At 39.4% G+C, this 15636-nt stretch overlaps 1 protein-coding gene across 1 annotated transcript in view; it reads right to left on the reverse strand.

Moving 5' to 3' along the window:
* Nucleotides 1–986: 986 nt before the first annotated feature.
* TRIM66 (tripartite motif containing 66) overlaps nt 987–15636 on the reverse strand; it is a 46425-nt gene continuing 31775 nt past the window's right edge. The window contains exons 12-21 of the mRNA XM_053979721.1: nt 12152–12424; nt 11718–11946; nt 8926–8986; nt 8065–8239; nt 6930–7222; nt 5317–5440; nt 3966–4040; nt 2627–2779; nt 1798–2016; nt 987–1482 (exon numbers count right to left, since the gene is read on the reverse strand). Coding sequence (XP_053835696.1) covers nt 1423–1482; nt 1798–2016; nt 2627–2779; nt 3966–4040; nt 5317–5440; nt 6930–7222; nt 8065–8239; nt 8926–8986; nt 11718–11946; nt 12152–12424 — 1662 coding nt within the window. The 3' untranslated portion in view covers nt 987–1422. The remainder of the gene's footprint in view (nt 1483–1797; nt 2017–2626; nt 2780–3965; nt 4041–5316; nt 5441–6929; nt 7223–8064; nt 8240–8925; nt 8987–11717; nt 11947–12151; nt 12425–15636) is intronic.

A 15636-nucleotide genomic window follows, 5' to 3' on the forward strand; every position in this document is an offset into this window, starting at 1 on the left:
AGCACACTACCAAGTTAAGGGCAAACAGTAAGTCACACATCGTAGACTATAACATTTATGTCTTATTATTTCATATATAAACCTTTAAAGTGTTATCTAAAATAACATACATAGTTACCAGACAAAATAGCCCATATAAACTATGCTGAAAATATCATCTTTATTTACAGGAACCTAATTAAAATGAACTTTAATTGTGTTTGAGGTCTGCAACAACCTCCTGTGTCACAGCTAGGCCCCAGCCTGAATTATTCTGCTGGGGCCTATTATTTTCTAAGGAGGAAGATGCCCCTCACACACATGAGGAAAGCACTGGCCATGCAGAGATGTGGCTCACCTGCTGCTGGAAGAGCTGGGAAGCAGCTTGCAAGCTTTCACCATTTGCTCAGGTGTGATGTCCTGTTACCCATCCCACCCTTCAGATTTTACAGTGACATGCAACCTTTGTTCAAGTGAACTCTAAATCAGATCTTGGTTGTGTTCTGCCTATACATTGTGAAATTTAGAAAAAAAAAAAGAAAAATATCTTAGCTTTTCTGTTTGAGCTTCTACACATACAGCATAATCATCATCTTCTAGTACTGCTGGTAATCACAACTACAGGTAGTAAGCAAAAAGAAAATCAGAAATAAATCACATTATTTTATAGGCACTTCTAGAACCATGTAATTCTCTCTATAGTTAATTTGCTGAATTCCAATATCTACTTTATAGAAAGACAACTGCCTTGGGTTGTATAAAAATGCTGCCTTTGAGAGCTACAAAATCCCACACTGCTTTACCAAGCATGAATTAGGTTCCAGAAGAATGATGCCTTGCAGACAGAGCACCCAGTATGCAGAACCAGCTCTCACAGAGTCCTTGTATCAGCACTACTAGCACTTGTTCTTTCCTGATTTAATGAAAATGTTGTTCTTCAAAAGAAACAGCTAATCACATAATCACATTATCTCAGAGGCTTTGGAGCAGCCAAGCTCCCAGAGAAATCATTGAATAAGACAACAGGATTACAGCTTTAATGGCTACATGTTGTATTTGTCATAAAGCATGGCCAACATTCACACTGAGGTTGCAAGATTATTACATGGTTACCTGTGCTCTATAAAATCGAGATGTCACATTGAACAATTATGAAACATAGTACAGCAGTATGAGGTATCATTAGTATGTTATTTTTATTATTATTTATCATTACCTATGACCAAGACATTAGTACTTCAGTGTAAACACTGCAAAACATATATGTAATTTAACTGGGATGGGATATTGACAGATTTTAACATTTTGGATCTAGAAGTAAGGCATATGGTCAGCAGAATAGGAGAGTTTCAATAAACAGCCCGAGTGCTTTGCTTTCCTCCCACACACCTTAACTCTGCCAGGCACGCTGCTGGATTCCTCAAATCTCGTATCTTGAGGAGGTCATACCTGAGGAAGGCTGTTAGCTGGCTGAAACATCACTCTTTTAGTTTTTTCGCTTTCCTGTGTACAAAGGAAACAAACAATGAATAGCTAAAGGGCTTAATCTTTTTACAAACCTTGACAGAGCTTTCTGCTAGGAAGATAACTGTGCAGCCTGAGAGGCTTCATTTGCTCCTGCTCACACATTTATACACATCTGACACTTTATTCCACTCAAGGGACCATGACATAACATTGTAGAACTGATCACACATCCATGATAGAAGCTTGACAGTTTTCCCAGTCAGCCCTGCCAAAACTTCCCATCAGTAGCTGTAAACAGAGTTAGCAGGGAGGCCACTTAGCAACCAAATGCTTTTGCTTTTGCAATCTTACAGCGTGGCGCCGCTTCCTTTTGGGCTGCACGCATTCCTGCCCGTACGACGGCCACTGGAAATCCTGAGATGGCACTTGGCTGTTGTGGCTCTCCACGTCTTCAGAATCAGAGTCATCCTGTTGCATTGAAGGGAAATGCCTGTCTGGATAGATCTCTCTCAGTTTGTCCTCAAAGAACTCATCCAGGCACCGTCCAGCCTCAGCAACCTCGGAATCTGGCTGTAAGGGAATGAATAACCATTCAGTGCTACCACATACAGAAATCACCTAGGATCAAACCCAAATAAGTACCCCACCCCAACATCTCTCCTTGGCTCTGTCTGCTACATCTCCATTAGTCTCTGCACACTTTCTACACCCCATTAGTCCCTCTGCATTTCCAGTGTAAGTAAAAACCAGATGCTGCTGTTAAGGCACACATTTGTGCACCTCTAAGAAGTAGAGATGTGCAGTGAACTAGAAAGAACAGCAGTCATCACTGCTTGGAATTTCTATGTATTTTATTTTCCCTAGATGTTTTGCTGGTTGTGACTGGCTTCTCACAGCAAACACAGCAACATTCCACAGAGTTGTCTGTGAAGATGTCCCTCTTTAATTTTAGATCCATATGTATCTCAAATTCTCAGATACATATATAACTTAATATAAATTCATTTCTGTCATTAAAAAACCCCTTACAATTTCCAGAGAATAAAAACTGATTAATACTTCTGTTTATCCCAATCCTACATCTGATTTCTATGGAACCAGTAGTTGCATCAGTGTGACAGCCACTGAAAGAGCCAACCCCTGCTTTGTCTCCCCCCATCCATGCATTTTAGAAACATACATAATTGAACTTTGCACAGTTCCAAAACATGAGACGCACGTCAGTCACAAGTTCCTCAGGTGCAGAGTAGTGGGACTTGTCCTTTTTTTGCAGCTTCCTTCGTATGGTGGACAAATCCATTGGCCTTTTGATGATCTGATAATAATGCCGAGCCTGCAATAAGAATAAAAGGCAGGTATGTGACATTTTTAATTAAAACATTTCCTCTCCAGTGACTTCTATGCAGTTTTGGACAGAAGTCATTGCAGAGGAGTCCTTGCATCAGGGTAGAGAGCTCTAATCTTTTAGTACCTACACCTGCACATCATCTTCCTGGGTGCTTTTTGATTTTATTAAAACATACTTGTTTGCAAGATTGAGCCTAAAAATAGCACACTTCAATAACTACTCTGCTGCTTGCACTTTGTAAAGTTTATCCCCAGATAACCATAACCCAAATTTAACCATGATCAATAATATATGTTATATATTATTATCAACAATAATATGATAACTAGCTGACATTTTCCCCAAGCAATTACAAAAAGAATGTGCTGTGACACTTGCAGTGGTAATGTGAGAAGTAGTCCGTGAAGAGTGACTCAAAATAGGATACTGTGCACTCTTTTAAAAAAGTCCAACAAAAGCCTTTTCCAATGGGCATCAGCTACCAGGATATCCCACTCCTTTAATCTTTCAGGGTCTGAACCTACTTGTTAGGTAATTTGTTCCATAAGTCCATTGCAAGCTTTATTAAGTGGAATGGGTTTTATATCATTATTTGAAGTGCTCCTTCACATAAAACCTTTGTTTTTCCCCTCTTCAACTTTCAACACATGGTGCTCTACTGTTACAATTCTGTAAGTCTCCATCTTCCTTAAAGCAGACAGCTAATATTGCAAATTAAGTTAATAAATTGTGGAGCAGATGGATGAAGCAGATATCTCTACATCTTCCCCTTCACATAGTAACATTTACCCATAGTCACATTTACCCTCTGTGCACAGCATAAGGAAAGAGGGAGTTCAAGGTTGTTTCTAGAGCAGACCTCTCTTATGACAGTACAAGATTCTCCATGTACATGGCAAGTCAACTCTTTTGATCACTGGAACCCCTCATACACCTTTGCCATTCTACCAGCTTCTTAAATTGGCACTCAGACATGGCCTGAGCACTGGCCAAACATTTCCCTGGCTCTGGCCTGACACCTTCAAGGCCCTTAGAAGAGGCAAACATGCACCCTTCCCTAGGAAGCAATATTGTTCAGAAAAAAATCCTCATGAATATCTTTCAAGGGGACAAAGAAGAAGCTTGTGAGGTTCTCTGTATTCCCTCTGATTCCTGCCAGTGCAGTACTTACCAGGGGACTGACAGGTTCATGGAACGGGAGGCTCATACTGCTGCAGAACAGGGAGAGCACCAGCTTTTCACACTTCTGTGGAAGCCAGAATTGTAATGCATTTTAATTCCAAACAAGTGAGTTTCATTCTTGCCCTTAGTTAATCAATCATACTAACAAAAAGAGAATTCTCAAATTCATTTCAAATTCATTGCAAAATGGCACACTTCACTCTAGTCAGGAGGACGTTTTGCCTCATAGCATTGTTATGCCTTGGAAAATAAGGATAGTCAAGAAATGCAAGAAAAGAAACATTCTCCTGGAAATTATTGGGAATTAATCACTATCATTATTTACTTTGTGTGCTCCAGATCTACTCTTTGGCTCTCAGCTGAAAGAATGGCAGCAACAATGTGGAAAGAGTTAAATGTGCAATGTTTCCCACTACTCATATCCATTCACGCAAACCAATGTAAGTTGGTAGTACTGTATGAAAACTATTCCCTTTAATTATCATTGACTTGTAAAGCACTTATACAAGTGTTTGGCTCATTCATTAGAGAAAATAAATGCACTACATCAACATTATAAGCCATATTTTCTCACAAACAATGGAATTCTTAATCAACTCAATTTTCTAAACAGGTCTTCACTATTCAAGACCCAAATCCCAATAATTTTTGCCCAGTTGTACAAATCCACTAGAAACAGGGCCAGCTCAGCATCTGCACTCAGTTGTGTGGACTCCTCCTCTCTGTCCACTTATCACCAATATATACACAACATCTATTTTGAATTTGTGCCTTCCAAATACTATGGACTTTAAGAAAAGGTGCTTATTTAATGGAAGATTTGGTAGATAAAACTAGTAATAGATATGTAAAGTGATAAGCTTTCCTCTAGGCTGAGTTAAGAGCCTAAATATCTTCAAGGGAAGCAATGGGACATATGAAGAAGACTGTATGATGATTTCAGTCCAACTGAAAGTAAAAAAGCGTCGTCATCACAAAAATGTCATTGCACTGGCCCAAGTAGATGTCTGAGAAAATGCCAAGTTTAAAAGGAAGAAGATTCAATGTCAAAAACCAGGCAAAACTGACTCATGGAAGCTCTGCTCTTGAGTTCAAAGTAGAAAATAATTCCACATCTGCCTGCTTCATCTTTCTGTAACATTTTTAAATTGAATAGCGATGTCTAGAAAGAAGAGAATGATATTAACCAAATAATAACAATGCTTTTGTTGTATATACTACTGTGTGTGACATTTGAGTAGCAGCCAAGTGAAAACCATAATCTGTGCCATGAAAAAGCAAAGCCTCATGCTGAGATCACATGGCCTCTTCTAAATAGTGCAATATATAATTATTCCCACCTTCTGGTCACAGTCCCCAAGGCCATATTGTGCATTGTAGCTGTGGCTGTAGCGTGTGTTTTCACAGTCATATTCCACCTCTGGCTTCACTGGGTTACGGCAAAGCGAGCACACCCATTCTCCCCTGCAAAACAAGAAACCAAAAAACTCATGGGGAATTTGTTTCCACAACCTTGCCAAAAAGCAAATCTCGGAAATCGCTATTTGGAAAGCCTCATGCTTAACTAGCATTATTACAGCAGGTAATGTGAAGCCCATTGCACTAGATATTCTTGATTGGATTTGAATCCAGTTGGAAATATAATAATTTCAGATTTTATTCATGGCTCTTTTCTTGTCACAAAAGAAAAGAAAATGACAAAACTGTGTTTGGAATAATCTCCCAGCAGAGTATGCATCTGCACTAATTCAAGTGCTGCTTTGAAAAAAAAACACCAAGGAAAAACAGGCAGCAACTGGTTCATAAGACAAACCCAGACCCTTTTGATAACTAAGATATTTATTATCAATTGATACAATAATTGACGTATTTATTTAAGAAATCAACATTATCAGAAAAGGTGTGATAATACACAGGTCCCCAAACCAAATAAGACACAATCCTGCAAGGTCATGTGTGTCCATGCTAGTAGAAGCATTTTCAGAAAACTCTTGAAGAATTCAGTGAAGGTAGTGATGCAACTTCTACAACATCAGGGTCTGAAGAGCTACAGATGAAGATATATTCAATAATTATGAATACAGAACTTTAGTTAAGGGAATTTACTTCATTAGAGTTTAACTTTGCCTACAAAGTTTATTCTAACAGGAAAACTTGGTTTTCACACTGTTTTGAAACTAGAAGGTAATAATAACTCCATTACTAGAGAAAAGAATGAAAAGCTAAGAACTGAAAAGTCCTGGGTTTTGAACAGAGAGGAGAAACCAGAATCTCAAAATTAATACCTTACAACATAGTTTTCGCAGCTGAGACAATGATTTGAGCTTGGTTCAAATGAAGTAGACTTTGGTTCTGCTTAGTAATGATTTATAACAAATTTAGAATTGCATACCACAGTAATGCACATTATTCTGTCTCACTTTTAAGTTTGGTATGTGGACGTGTACCTATTTCTGGTTCATTGCATACAATCCATCTGTGACAAGTTGCAAGAGAATGTATCTTGGGGAAAGCAGTGACTGAAATATTTCTACAAAAGCCCTGATAATCCTACATTTCCCATAAAATTTGCTAACAAACTGAATAAAAATTCATTGATTGCCCTTCCCTTGTGTTAGTCTCTCTTCTGCCAAGAAGAGCTGGTGTCTACACTCCAGATACTACATGAGAATTAGGGTTTTATTTTTCTCCAGTGAATCATATGAAAGTTTTTTAAGTTCAGGTCTGCCACCTCCTTTGCTGTACTGGCCAGTTAACTACAGAAAGAGCACAGTGGCAGGAAACAGTTCATAGTTCATCTAGTACCTCACATGTAAAACAGAAAAAGTATCCAAAAAAAGCAAGTGAGAGATGCAGCCCTTGCATAAGCCTGAAACATCAGTGCCTGAGCATACTTTCTGCCCCCAGGCAGTGAGCAGGAACAGCACAGTAATGAAACATCATCCATACTCACACTGGAAAGCTGAGCAGGGCTGGAACATGGCAGGAGAGATGGAAGACCTTGGGGCAGTGATCACAGCACAACAGTTCTCCTCCATTAAGACACACAGCACAGAAATCCTCATTTTCAATTGGACTGACTTCCTGAGTAACTGGGGATTTTTTCATGCTGGAGATGCCATTGCTGAGCTTCTGATCAACAAATGGAGATTGTGTCTGTCCTACAGCCTGGGAGATGAGAAATCTCCTGTCCTCCGAGTTCTCCTCTTTGAAGTTCTGTCCTTCAGCTGGACTATCTTTATTTATCTTGAAGGAAGAAAAATCTGGGATCAAACAATCATCATTTTCACACATCAGCATAAAGCATCATTGGTTATCTGCAGATAATCAAGTACTTCTTGTACTTGGAAGACACAAGTACCAACAATTTCCCAACAAGTGCTTCCAAGTACTTCTCTGCAGTGAACTCCACTGGGGTTCAGGAGGTCCACACTCTTGGCATTTGCCACTGGCTGGCCAGGTCACCTTTGTCAGGTCATTTCCTATGGGGCACAGTGTAGTAGCGCTGTGAGAGCTGTGCAGATTCTACACCACAGGTGATAGGAAACAGGATATTCTACAATCTCACTTGCAAATTTTATGGAAAACAGCTCAAGCCCCCCACCATCCCCCCAAAAAAACCAAAACATAAAAAAAGTATAGGTCTTTTTCCCACCAGAAATTCCTGTTTCCTTCTGTGGAAAGAAGTTCACACTCAAGACTCCACTGAAGTAATAGAATGCAACGCTTCTAAAAATCTACTACACTGATTTCTGGGATTTCTGGGATTGGTACCACTCAAATACATATCCAGGCCAATTTTAAGCTATTTATCCTGTATTTGTAAGCAGACAGGTGAGCCAAGTTGTTCCTTAGTATGTGAAAACACTACGAACTTCTCCAAAACAGAAGATGCAGGGAGCTCCACAGCAAGCTCAAAGCTGTATTGTCTTTGGCACAACCCATCACAGAAGTGTCATCATTCACCCATCACCTGAGTGTCAAACAAATCAGCAGACTTTTGCTGTACAATATTCCAGAAGCTGTGCCTACAAACCAGTGGGATAAAGGGCAGAAGGCAGGTAAATCCTCAAGAAAATCCCACTCACCTTTATAGACATGCTTGAGGACCGTGTCCCACACTCAATTACCAGGAGGAAATTGCCGTCCTGCTCATTGTCCTGTGGCTGGAGCTTAAACACCGGCAGCTGCCCCACTTCTGAGGCAGATATCTTCAGACGTTCCAGCCGCACATAGGGGATCTTATGCTCCTTTGGGGCAGCTCTAGAGTCAAAAGGACACATGATAAATTCATCCTCATTCCACAAAATTCTCCTCCCTACTCTGCTTCATGCACCATTCTTTGTGCTCCTTTTCCTTTGTGATTGTGATGACCAAAAACTGAAAATCTTGATATTTTTTCACAAACCAATTCTTTAAGAAATGTGAATGCAATCACTTTAAATTACTCAGATGTGTAAATACATTACTAACTCCTGTGCTAAAGCTTTGCCCTGCTCTGTATATTTTTAATTACTGCAATTAAAGTCATATTTTATACTTTTCAGTGTGGCTGGCTTCAACAGGAACACAACACATCATCAACTTTACCATAATATCACAGCAGTGGTTGAAAATCAAATTTTATAAAATTGTTGAGGTAATGTTAATCCTGTTCCCGTTATATATTTTAGCTTTCATTGGAGCTTAACACTTTCTAATTGTTTAAGTGAGGTAAGTTTGCAATATTTATTCATTCTGGAAAATTACACAGAAATGCATTAGTTCACCACTTCTTTTCCATTGCTGTTTTCAAGTTGGAAAGCACTTTACAACTTTCAAAACTGATACCTATAAGGAATCTAGAATTCTTTTTAAGTTCTCCATCATCATTAAGTGTGACATGTTTTCTAAATACATGCATAAAATTTCACAGCCAGTGCTTTTGTATAAAAAAAAGACTCTGCTACCTGATATTCTGATTGCTTTTCATATCCATTTCAAAATCTTCCTTTTCACAGTTATTGGAATCTGGAACAGAAGATAAAAAAACGAATAAAATATTTATAATATCATAGGCAAGTTAGGGTAGAAAGTACTTCAATATTCATGTACTTCTGACTGGTGTTTAATATGGTATCATAAGTGAAATATGGAATAATTTAATCTATACGTATAGAAAATGTGTGTGCTATTTTCTGTTCTGGTGCAGAGCCTTTGTCTTTCTTTTTTACTTTTAACCAAAGCTTCTGTTCTAAATATAAGGGGCATATATGAAATATTTTGTGGAAATGGTTTCTTTGCATGTACACAGCCATATCACACACATCCATATACATGGAACAACATAAGTAATCCTCAAATACAGCCTTCACTTGAGAAAAACAGATCCGATGAGGTCTGGCCCCCTCCATGGCTCAGGAAATCTTTGTGGTCTCCAGCTCCATGCTAAGAAGCTTCTGGATAATTCCAGTTACTTTGAAACAGGAAGTAAATTGTGTCTCCCATCTGCCACCACAGGACAAAAGTTACACTATAATTCCTTTCTTTCCTTCAATGTCTGGAACATATAAACACATGAATGCAAAACCATCTGCTATTTAAGCATTTAGCTGTAGCTTTATGTAGCTGTATCAGCATATGGCTATACTTTTGACTGACATTAAACACAAGTAATAACACAGTTCTGGGGAGATGGGATAAGATAGAGACAAATGTCTCAGTGGATGTCCTCAGAAATACAAGTCCACTGAAAAATTTCATAATCTCACCTTCTTTTACTAGGAATTAGTTTGACATAGCCAATACAAACAAGAAGCAAACACAATATCGTGGTCATCTCGATATAAGAGAGTGGCAGAAAAAGATGATTTTTAAAAGAACATTTAGCTCAGGTTAACAGTACCTCAGGCATGGCTTGAAAGCAATGTGCCTTTAAAGCACTCTGTTTTTTCCAGCCACAAGGAACAATAAAATGAAGACTAACAAGGAAAGGTGCATTTCACATCAACCACCTAATGCTGCTGCTGCAGAAGAGAGGAATGCCATCCTGCAGGGTACTCCCAGCAGCAAGGAATGTCAAACACAAGGAGCTGATACCCTGATTGTGCATGGCATCCCAGAGGCCCCAGCTGAGCACTGCATTTGGCTGTGGGCAGCGCTCCTTAATTGCAGAGAACCCAAAATAGCACAGAGGAATGAGGTGGTTTTGAGAAAAATCAAACCCCTGACCCATGAGGAGAGACTGAAACCATCAGATTTGTTTAGTCTAGGAAAGAGAAGAGGAGGGAAGGGTGTTTATGCAAGTCATAAGAAAGAAAAGTGGCTGTAAGAGGGAAAATGATCACACTTTTGTACAATTTTTACCACATCCTGTATGCCTAGGATAAGAATTATTTTGTTTTAAATTAAGCTGAAATGTTTAGGTTTGCTATTAGAAAAGGATGAGTCACTGGAGACATATACCAGAAGGAATGAGGCTTGGCAGCACAGCACTGCTGAAGCCAGCAAGTCCTACAAAGAGCTGCCAGCAGAGTTAATGTTGCCTTTGCAGCAGAATTCATGTTTTATGGTGCACTGGTGATTGTATCTCCTCAGGTCTCCCCTCACTGCATGCCCCTAAACACTGACAGGACAGGAATCCTGATCCTTCCTCGAAAAAAGGGAGCAGCACTGATTTCAACACTCAAGGTTTTCTGCCCTCCTGTACAGCAGGACCTGCATTTTATACCCAGCAAATTTGTAGCATCCACTACTGACAGCAAGATTCTGAAGGCTGGGGCTGCCTCTGTGTGTGGTGTCACACAGCCCACACCAGATACCACATTGCTGCTCCTCCCCAAGACACTTCAGCCTGCCTAAGGCACAGCTTTTTAGGGGTGCTCCTGATTAGTACAACTCACACAAATGATTGTGGCATAATTGCCACGGTTTGGCATAGGACATCGAAGAGAAGACAAATACATTTCCTTGGCTCACTGGGCTAGGCCTCCTTTGTACTAATTAGAATTCTCTGAATGAAAACACAGCACAGAGAGAGAAATATTAATTCATCTTTTATAGAGAAATGCAGCCAAATATTGGCATAAGTCATGGGATAACAGCTTGATCCTGCAATCCCTTGCTTGCATGAATAGTCCCATTGACTTTCAGAGTTTGCAGGAATGGGGTTTTAGAGTGTAGCACAACGATGTTGGCAATTTGCCCATGAAAATAGTTAAGTAAAGTCTAATTCTCCATTAGGGCTGAAGAAACAGGCCTTGGCTGAAGGGAATGTTCCACAGTACTTAGAGCCAAGCAAAGGCACATGCTGTGCAATGTGTTAACAAAAATTTGGTATGCTACTGATGTGAAGGACTTGGCAGAAGACACATTACATTTTGGAAGTAATGTGGGTTTTTTTAATTGAATTTGAACTCTTCAAACCAGCTCTTCAGTAGCCATAACTGCAGGTCTCATTAACAGGAGTGCTTCTAAGAGAACTAATACTCCAGGTACTTCACACAGTCACACTCTTTTCTGGTTCACAGATGAGGGATGTTACAAATTCAAAGCATATAATTTCCATGTTTTTCCTCCACAAATGAGATGAAACACACTTTTCCATTGGATTAAGTACTCTGATAACATTTGAAGCTTGCTGGAAAAGCACATTTACATGTAAGTATATTAATAAGCGTACTGCTTTACCATGCTTGCAATGCACAGTGCTAAGAAAGGAAAAAACCCCAAAACCTAAAGGAAATCATTAAAAGCCTGGTACCTTCTTTGCTTCTAGGTTGTCTCATTCTGGCATTCACAGGCAGGAAAGAAGTGTTGCTGAGCAGTTCAGAAGGAGAAGTGCAATGCTGAGACTTTTTGATTGAAAGATTAATAGGTTCTTCCATCACTTTTTGCATAGAAAGAGTTAATTCATTAACTACCTCTTGCCCAGCAGAAGCAAAGCTGTTTTCTAGAAGACAATCCACAGCACTGTAGTCTTCATTTTCTAGCTGCAGGGGGAAGAGGAGAAAAAAATGCAGAATTCTATTATCAGTTTTCCTTCTTTTCGTGTTAAGAATATAATTTCTAATCAGTCTTCAAATACCAGATAAGGAAAACTTTAATTGAAACAGTATTCTGACTGATTGACCAACAATAATATGCTGTAAATGGAAGTGGATCCCCTCTCAGCAGAGGAGTTTGAGCCATCCCTACCTTGCATTTAGTGCCTCCCTGGAGTGCATCACCTGGTGTAAGGCCAGCAGGAGCCCCAGGGCTCAGGTCACTGGGAACCCTGCCCAGAGCCAGGCTGTAGCTAGACAGGGGCTCTGGTGCAGTGTCACACTCACAGAGGGCATCTGGGGACGGGCCAAGTGTCACAGCAGCTGCGCCTTTAGCCTCTGTGTCAGCCGAGCTGGATAACCTTGTCGGAGATAATTCCATTTCTGTACAGTTTGGAAAGCCCACAGAGCTTGGGGATGCTGAATGCTGGGAGAAGCAAAAAGAAGAAAAAAATCCAATATATTAATAAGTTTTTCAGCAGCAAAATGCTACTGTTCTTTCTATAATAGGTCAGATGCTCAGTTTCAGCTTGACAGAGTCAAACAGTTGTGTCACAAGGGCTGTAATAATCTATTGTAATTCTATACTATTTCCAAAAGCTTTAGATTCACCACCATTAAAACTGAAAACTGGAAAAGGAGACAACTGGGTTACTCTTCTGGTGCTTACAAAGAAATGTCTTCCTCTAGATCAATTCAAGGGATTCTGATTTTTAACTCCTACAATGATTGGGAAATCTATGTAGAACACTGTACCAAATTAATCCTTGACATAAATCCTATTATTTTCCATTAAATTTTCACAGAAGAAATAAGATTCAAATCAGAAATTTTGTCATTTTATTAAAAGAACATCAGATCACTTCATTCAGAAAGAAGATTCAGAAGAAATAAGATTTAACTCTGACACAAGTACATGAAATTATTGTTCCTGTTAATGATGCTGAAAACTTTATGATAGTTAGTGAGTCAGTCCCATTAAAATCTAAAGCATTTCCCCTTTAAATAACATAGATTAAATGCAGAAATATCCTACATGTACTAATGAGGAAACATGTCCATTTTCCAAAGAAAGGGAATATTTACCAAAGCATCAATATGCAATTTTTACTGTCTCGTGATTTGTCACTACCAAACCCAGAGTGACACTGTTACACAAACCAGAGCAAACCCACTCATCTAGGTGACTTCCCTAAGCTGCCTCACATCCTGGAATGTGGGACTGTATCGGAAACAAGACTCTTCCAGCATGCATGTGAAGCAAATAGAAGCAATTTTAGGAAGTGTATACAGATCTGTCTCACTTGAATACACAACTTTCCCTTGATTTTATTATAGTTCATTGGTGTTTCACCTTTACATTTGACTGACTCTATCCTTTTTGTTTGACTGCAATACAGTAGGTAGTACTCATTATAATATAAATCAAGACAATAGAAACATGTCCATTGCATCTGAATTTGCATTTAAATTTATTGTTGTACTTATTTCTTCACTAGAGCCCTGTGACTCAGAAGTGAATCTGAGATAGGATCCGTTTCCTAAATTTAATTAGAATTTTTCTCAACATATACTCCATTTGGGATTTTGATACTTTTGTCCATCTTAAACCCACAGAGGTAAAGACTGCAGCCTAGCCTAAGCTGTCAGATGTGTCTGTGTAAATCCTACCTCCTGCCAGGCTTGAATTCCTCTGCTTGCAATGCACAGCACTCTGTGCCAAGACAACACTGCCCACAGACACTAATTTCCACCTAACAATGGATGTAATTTAATTTCCTCTTTGTCAATTTGCAATAGATGCTATGATGGGAATTTTGCCTGAAGAGTGACCACTTAATCTGATGAGTCAAAATACACCTGCATTTGAGACAAGAAGAGGCCAGCTCTTCTGCAGAGCCAGGGGAGATTTGTGCCATTCCACCACACAGTGCTGCAGTGAGCCTGCTCTAAACTGTCTCTCCATGTAGAAGGCACCCCAAGGAACACTGGGCTCCTGCAGCCAGGGAATTGGCCATTCTCCCACTCTTGAGTCCAGTGGACACCCTTGAATCTAAGCTGTCTGAGCTGTAATAACTTTTTGGAAGCAGCTGGAACTGGTCACATTTGAGCTGAAAATTAGACCAGAGCCAATAAGGAAACGCACCAGAGGAGGCCCAAACTTGCCATATATTTTTGTTTGAAACCTCTGCATTCTTAGGAATGCAGAGGTTTCAAACAAAAATTAACTCCACAGGTCAGCAAGGAATCCACTTTTCAAGGCCACACATCTTAAAGTTCATAAAGATCAAAAATGTTTATTTGCCACCCCAATTTGCTTGTAACAGGTTTCTGCAATTGCAGTGACAAATGGAACCTACCAAGTACATATTTTCCTTTTCATTCCATCACAAGTCTTTTTAAGATGACAAAATTAACATGTGAATTGTTCCCATACCACTCACAAAAAACTAAAACAAGCAGAATTCATGCTGGAGCTGAAGATGAACTGTAATCAGCCCTTGCCTTTTCCCCTTATTTCAAAGTCCACTGTGAGCGTTAATTAAGCCCCTGTGAGGTAGCTAAATATTTATTTAGTCAGGTTCTCCAAAGCATGGAGCATCCACAGATTCCTGAGTCCATAGGAAGTACCCTACAGCTATACTCCGTTGGGAATGGCCGTGCTGAGGCAAATGGTGGGCACACCACTCAAATTTGCTCCCGAGTTAACTGGAGACCTTCTGGCCATTCAGTTCCTCCAATCACTGCCCACATTTTCATTTACAAGCACATGCCATCATCTCATGTAGTGAGACCTGACCGTCTGTGTGCAGCTCAGGTGAAATGTTCCCCCTCCTAAGGCAATTTAGGATTACTCCTGGCTCCAATGAGACTAGTTTACTTACTGGGAGTAGCCACTGGGATGACTCCTACTGAAGGAAAAAAAAATATGGAGACACACATGCAAGATTTTCAGAAAGGTGAAATTCAGTTGCATGGTGTGGCTATGTCTTTTTTACTCTTCTAGCTATCATCAGTTTCTTCATAGATCTTTTTAGACTATATAAGCCAATGTAAAAACTTACTCTTCTTAAAAAGAATAATGAGGCCATCAAACTGCCATCTGTCTTTCCCTTGGGGCAAAAGTTAATTTTGTGGTTATTTTAATGATGAAGCAACATTATGATCTTTCAGTGCAAAATATTAAAACTCAGTTAAGAACAGACACATTCCATCCTGATCCATGGAGCTGCTGTCAAGTGTGAAGTGAACAATGCACTGGGAACAAGGCTCATTAATAGACTATTAATTCACTCCCTAAAATAATCATTTCTTTTGCCATTAGCAAAAATTTCTCTTTTCCCTTGACAGTTCAGCTAGTTTTTGCAAATGGGATGCCTTTAAAGAATTTATCTGTTTTATAAAAGCTCTATTGCTTTTACATTGCAACATTTGAACAACAACAAGCATTAATTATGCTCTTGGGCAGAGGGTGGCTTCAGCTGTTGGTTAATTTTGAACTTTCTGACATTTTAATGTACAGTCTGGCACATTGAACTACATCTGTGTCACCATAAATGGAATTCTCATTGTCTCATAATTAATTTTGGTCTGATGATCCTTATAATATAATAGCAGCAGCATCACCACCCCAAAACA

The sequence above is a fragment of the Vidua macroura genome, chromosome 6, assembly GCF_024509145.1.
Source record: "Vidua macroura isolate BioBank_ID:100142 chromosome 6, ASM2450914v1, whole genome shotgun sequence".
Lineage (NCBI taxonomy): Eukaryota > Metazoa > Chordata > Aves > Passeriformes > Viduidae > Vidua > Vidua macroura.